A 6536-nucleotide genomic window follows, 5' to 3' on the forward strand; every position below is an offset into this window, starting at 1 on the left:
TCTTACTTGGGACTCTTTCACTTCCTCAAGAACTGAGGCAACAACATCCAATTTAGATTTTTCCCCCGATTTAGAAACCCTGAAATCCTTAAAAGAGCTAGGAGAAAACAAAGGGACACCCTGAAGGATAAATTGGGGCGACAACAAGTTGGGATTCAGACGTAACAGCTGTACCTTCAAACAGCCGCAACACTTCATTCCGGATAAACATTTTAATTTCCTCCATGGAATTGGCATCATTCTGTGAGAGAGAGAGAGAGAGAGAGAGAGAGAGAGAGAGAGAGAGAGAGAGAGAGAGAGAGAGAGAGAGAGAGAGAGAGAGAGAGAGAGAGAGAGAGAGAGAGAGAGAGAGAGAGAGAGAGAGAGAGAGAGAGAGAGAGAGAGAGAGTGAGAGAGAGAGATACAGACAGGCATGAGTGAGAGAAGCAGAAACGGAATAACACAAACTTAACCAAAACATCTTTAACAGATTAAGAAAATGTAATTAGCGAGACAGCAGTAGTTCATGTTTTATTCAACGTGGTATAAAATTGCAGTGTCTTCAGAGATAAAGAGATGCAATGCTTCATGGAATAATAATCAACTCCACTCTCCCTGTCTCCCTGTCCCTGCCATCTATCTCAGGCTCAAAGTAAGATTGCTGTTCGCTCAGAATGTTGTAGAGAACATTGGCAACAGAATGGAATGGAAATCGGAACTGTGAAAATGTTATTTCTGAGTTCTACATTCTTCTGACTGCCCAGAGGAAAGACTCAGAAATGCATTATAATACTGTATTTCTGGTGGACTCCAGAAAGTGGTACGGCTAAAGGAATGGGATATATGAGTGTGAGGCTCCACTAAATACCATGATAGTATGAACGACTAGAATAAAACAATATTCAGGGCCATGACCATTTTCTAACATCAATATAATTCACTCAAATATTATTGTGTTCTATTCCGGCTGGTTTAAAAAACAGGATACTTGTATTTTGGCAGAGCTGAATACCGATGAAGAGTTGCCAAAGTACTTTTCTGTTTAATAGGGTCACCGCACTGTTCTGTTCTGTTCTGAAAAAGAGATAGGAGGGTAATACTTTAGTCCTTGCTTTCTTGGCATTCAGAAGACTTTAATCTCTGTTGTGTTATGTAACCCTCTGCGTGCCGTGTGTAAAATAGCTGTGACACATGGAGGTGTTTTTCGATCCTCTGCAGAGCTCTCATCACTCCCACGCTCTCTCCATCTCGCTCCATCTCTCTATTCCTCTATCTGTTTCTATCTCTATCCCTATTTCTCTCTCCCTCTCTTTCTCCCACATTCCATCTCTCAGACGCACACAATCCGTTTCTCTCTATCACTCTCTCTTCTTTCCTCCATCTCTCTCCATTTCTCTATTTTATTTTTTCCATATCCCTCTCTCTCCTTCCCTCTCTCTCCTTCTCCTTCTCCTTCTCCCTCTCTCCTCACCTCTCTCTCTAGCCCTCTCTCTCCTTCTCTCTCTCTCTAGCCCTCTCTCTCCTCACCTCTCTCTCTAGCCCTCTCTCTCTAGCCTCTCGCTCCTTCCCTCTCTCTCCTTCCCTCTCTCTCCTTCTCTCTCTCTCTAGCCCTCTCTCTCCTCACCTCTCTCTCTAGTCCTCTCTCTCCTTACCTCTCTCTCCTCACCTCTCTCTCTAGCCTCTCTCTCATTCCCTCTCTCTCCTTCCCCCTCTCTCACCTCTCTTTCTAGCCCTCTCTCTCTAGCCCTTTCTCTCCTTCCCTCTCTCTCTAGCCCTCTCTCTCATTCCCTCTCTCTCTAGCCCTCTCTCTCCTCACCTCTTTCTCTAGCCCTCTCTCTCCTCACCTCTTTCTCTAGCCCTCTCTCTCCTCACCTCTTTCTCTAGCCCTCTCTCCTTCCCTCTCTCTCTAGCCCTCTCTCTCCTCACCTCTTTCTCTAGCCCTCTCTCCTTCCCTCTCTCTCCTTCCCTCTCTCCCGACCCCCCTGATCAGTAGTGGGAGGTGAGGAGCAGTAACAACCCAGCAGACTTCATTGTGCCTATCTGTTATCTGCTGTGTCACATGGTGCTCCACACACAGCTCCACACAACGCTGTACTGTATTCATTTACAGAGAAAGAGAGATATCCGCTAATTACTCAGACCACTGAAGAAAGGAGGATGTTTAGATTCTTTAATGATGTGTGACTAAGGGAAGTCTTTGAGTTTATGAGCGGGTATAGAGAAACACACACTAAAATGTGGAGTATGCTTTTCCACTGAGTCTATGGGTATACGGTTGGACTGTGAGAGTTGGGAGGTCTTCATCAAACGTACCCTGAAGAGGATATACATAAGACATTCACAACACCTTTATAAAACAGGTCATAACACCTTTATAAAACAGGTCATAACCCCTTTATAAAACAGGTCATAACACCTTTATAAAACACGTCATGATGCCTTTATAAAACACGTTATGACACCTTTATAAAACAGGTCATAACAACTTTAGAAAACAGGTCATAACACCTTTATGAGTATTACAGGAGCATTCATAACAACCTTGATAAAACATTTATTCAACATCATTCAAGATGGGAGTTTGGCTAAACTTGCCGTGTTTGGGGGAGATATAACCAACGTACCAGAGGGCTTGGCGTGTTTGGGGGAGATATAACCAACATACCAGAGGGCTTGGTGTGTTTGGGTGAGATATAACCAACGTACCAGAGGGCTTGGTGTGTTTGGGGGAGATATAACCAACATACCAGAGGGCTTGGTGTGTTTGGGGGAGATATAACCAACGTACCAGAGGGCTTGGTGTGTTTGGGGGAGATATAACCAACGTACCAGAGGGCTTGGTGTGTTTGGGGGAGATATAACCAACGTACCAGGGGGCTTGGTGTGTTTGGGGGAGATATAACCAACGTACCAGAGGGCTTGGTGTGTTTGGGGGAGATATAACCAACGTACCCGAGGGCTTGGTGTGTTTGTGGGAGATATAACCAACGTACCAGGGGGCTTGGTGACGCTATGGGACCTGGGGGACCAGGGTCTCCTCGGTGGCCTTGGGGCCCGATAGGTCCCACTATTCCTGGGTCTCCTGTCCTTCCCCTCTCCCCTTGGACTCCCCTCGCTCCAGGAATCCCTGGGTCCCCCTGCAATAGGAGAGCAGTAAAGAACAATCAAATCAAATTGTATTGGTCATGTACACATATTTAGCAGATGTTATCACGGGTGTAGTGAAACGCTTATGTTCCTAGCTCCAACAGTGCAGTAATACCTGACAATACAAAACAATACACGTACATTCAAAAAGTAAAAAAGACAGGGATTAAGAAATACAGCACTATGTAATGGCTAAATCTAGCTAGCTGGTGAGCTACCACCATATGGTTAACAGTACACCCTCCGGTTCCAATTTAGATCTACAAACACTTTATTTAACTAGGCCATCATTGTAAATAAGAATATATTCTTAATTGACTTGCCTGGTTAAATAGAGGGTGAGGGGGTTGTTGTCAGTCCCACTCCAGAGTGTACCGGAGGCATTATGATAGAGCATTGTCATTACGCCAGTCTGGCTTTGGGCTGATATTGTAGCTCCCAACGCCTCAGCATTACACAGTCAGTCCTCATCCAGCCATTACCCTGATTGAGCCCACTCAGACACAGATCCCCAGGGACTGTGGCCAATTCTGTCACCATGTATCTCAGCTCTCCTACAAACCTCCATTACTAGCATTTGGGAACAGATCACACTGTAGAAGACTGTGACAGGGCTTTATAAATAGGGGTTTCATAAATACAATGGTGCCATTCAAAATGCATTGAATTTCAAATGCCTTTATCGAATACTTAGGCACAGAAGGGGAAGCAAGGGGGGAAACGTGTTTCTGTGCATCACTACCTTTTGGTTGGGTTTGGTTCTGTGTGATATGTTTCCTTTTACAAACAACGAGTTGTGATTATGGAAAACAGATAGAGAAACAAAATAAAGGTTCTGACCCGTTCTCCCTTGGATCCTCTGTCTCCTGGTCTACCTGTGGCTCCCTGTAAGAAGATAAAACATATCACAGTATGAACACATGACAGAGGAGTGCAGGTTCTCTCTGAAATGCTCTGCTGATTGCAGAGAGACAGAGAAGCCCCTCCAGACTAGAGAAGAGCAAAGCGCACTGCTAAATAATTGGATATTTGGAATGAAGATGACCCCGAGGCTCCTCTCCTCTCCTCCTCCTCTCCTCCTCCTCTCCTCTCCTCTCCTCTCCTCTCCTCTCCTCTCCTCTCCTCTCCTCTCCTCTCCTCTCCTCTCCTCTCCTCTCCTCTCCTCTCCTCTCCTCTCCCTCCTCTCCTCTCCTCTCCTCTCCTCTCCTCTCCTCTCCTCTCTCTCCTCTCCTCTCCTCTCCTCTCCTCTCCTCTCCTCTCCTCTCCTCTCCTCTCCTCTCCTCTCCTCTCCTCTCTCCTCTCCTCTCCTCTCCTCTCCCAGCCCACTGCTCTTGTTCAGACACCCACTGAGGCCAACGTGGGTCTAATCTGCAGCTCTGTAACCACCCCCATCAACCAATCCTCCACACTCAGGGTCATTTAATGATTGCTTATAATTTTTTATTTCCCAGCCCACGTTTGCATCTTAGCTTATTCACATAAAAAGGTTTATTGCCACAATAACTAGACTGCCGGGTCCCGTTATAATCTTAACAATTGGTGGCAGCGGTGAAGTGATTGACAGTATGTCTTTCATTCCAATCCTCAATCAAAAAACACAGTGTCTGGGGATTTATGGAGCTCTCCTAGGACTGTGTTTCACCTTCCACATTGTCTGTCACGGCTTCTCTGCATCACATAGCCCCACTTCCCTCTGTGGAATGTATGCATCCCTCCCTCTCTGCCTGCCTGCCTGCCTGCTTGCCTCCCTCCCTCCCTCCCTCCCTCCCTTCCTCCCTCCCTAGCTGGGAGAGAAACACCTGTCGTTAGCTATATGTGCAACACTTCTCTCAGAACTACACTCCTCCATTCTCCCCTCCTCTCTTCCTTTCCACCTCTCCCTCGCTCCCTCCATCTCTGCATCTCACTGACTGTATTACCTCTGGGAACATCTTTGTATCCATTTACTGCAAGGATTACTGCCGCCATGCGAAATACAATCTGGCACGATCATGTGGTTTTAAAAGCAAGCGGGCAGCAGCTCTTTGTGGAACTCTGTTCTCCTCCTCCTCTCCTCCGCCTCGCCTGCCTTCATCTGCAGCTCTCTCCCTCTTTTTTTCTCTCCATTATGTTATTCCCCAACGCCTGATGGGAGGCTTACATCTATCATCGTGCCCACTGAATCCTGCTTCCATCCTCCCTCTCTGGGCCTGGCGTTAAACCTCAAAGCCAGAGCACTGCAGTAGAGGGAGAGGAAAACTAGAACATTCACCTGCTAGATGGCACTGTTGCCCCACCGAATGATTCAGGTTTCGAACAAGCAATATACCATCTAACAACAAGGCATTAAAATACATCTAGAGTCCCCCCCCCCTCGCTCTCTCTCTCTACCGACCAGACAACCTGTTACTGTATCTGTTGTTGGTATCTACAATTCAACTAATTAGAATGGAATTGATGGTGAATCATACTGTTATAATTCAGTTAATTAGAATGGAATTGATGGTGAATCATACTGTTATAATTCAGCTAATTAGAATGGAATTGATGGTGAATCATACTGTTATAATTCAGCTAATTAGAATGGAATTGATGGTGAATCATACTGTTATAATTCAGTTAATTAGAATGGAATTGATGGTGAATCATACTGTTATAATTCAGCTAATTAGAATGGAATTGATGGTGAATCATACTGTTATAATTCAGCTAATTAGAATGGAATTGATGGTGAATCATACTGTTATAATTCAGCTAATTAGAATGGAATTGATGGTGAATCATACTGTTATAATTCAGCTAATTAGAATGGAATTGATGGTGAATCATACTGTTATAATTCAGCTAATTAGAATGGAATTGATGGTGAATCATACTGTTATAATTCAGCTAATTAGAATGGAATTGATGGTGAATCATACTGTTATAATTCAGCTAATTAGAATGGAATTGATGGTGAATCATACTGTTATAATTCAGCTAATTAGAATGGAATTGATGGTGAATCATACTGTTATAATTCAGCTAATTAGAATGGAATTGATGGTGAATCATACTGTTATAATTCAGCTAATTAGAATGGAATTGATGGTGAATCATACTGTTATAATTCAGCTAATTAGAATGGAATTGATGGTGAATCATACTGTTATAATTCAGCTAATTAGAATGGAATTGATGGTGAATCATACTGTTATAATTCAGCTAATTAGAATGGAATTGATGGTGAATCATACTGTTATAATTCAGCTAATTAGAATGGAATTGATGGTGAATCATACTGTTATAATTCAGCTAATTAGAATGGAATTGATGGTGAATCATACTGTATTGGAACCCTTGCTATGGAGTGCAATAGAGCAGAATGCTATTTTTTCTCTTTTAAAAACCGGTTGAACGGCCCTGTCTTTAAAGAACGTTATAAGAGTGAT

The 6536-nt window shown here is 44.0% G+C and overlaps 1 protein-coding gene and 1 pseudogene across 2 annotated transcripts in view; one reads left to right on the forward strand and one right to left on the reverse strand.

Annotated features, from left to right (window-relative positions):
• LOC311127370 overlaps positions 1–6536 on the forward strand; it is a 367179-nt pseudogene that overhangs the window by 215062 nt on the left and 145581 nt on the right. The gene's annotated exons all lie outside the window — the stretch shown is intronic.
• Positions 1–6536, reverse strand: part of LOC311115666 (uncharacterized protein) — a gene marked incomplete at both ends in the record, with an annotated part of 30742 nt that overhangs the window by 15472 nt on the left and 8734 nt on the right. Inside the window, 3 exons of the mRNA XM_084157327.1 lie at positions 175–241; positions 2973–3116; positions 3967–4011. Of these exons, the coding sequence (XP_084013453.1) occupies positions 175–241; positions 2973–3116; positions 3967–4011 (256 nt within the window). The remainder of the gene's footprint in view (positions 1–174; positions 242–2972; positions 3117–3966; positions 4012–6536) is intronic.

The sequence above is a fragment of the Coregonus lavaretus genome (assembly GCF_964263955.1).
Source record: "Coregonus lavaretus genome assembly, chromosome: 1".
Taxonomy (NCBI): domain Eukaryota; kingdom Metazoa; phylum Chordata; class Actinopteri; order Salmoniformes; family Salmonidae; genus Coregonus; species Coregonus lavaretus.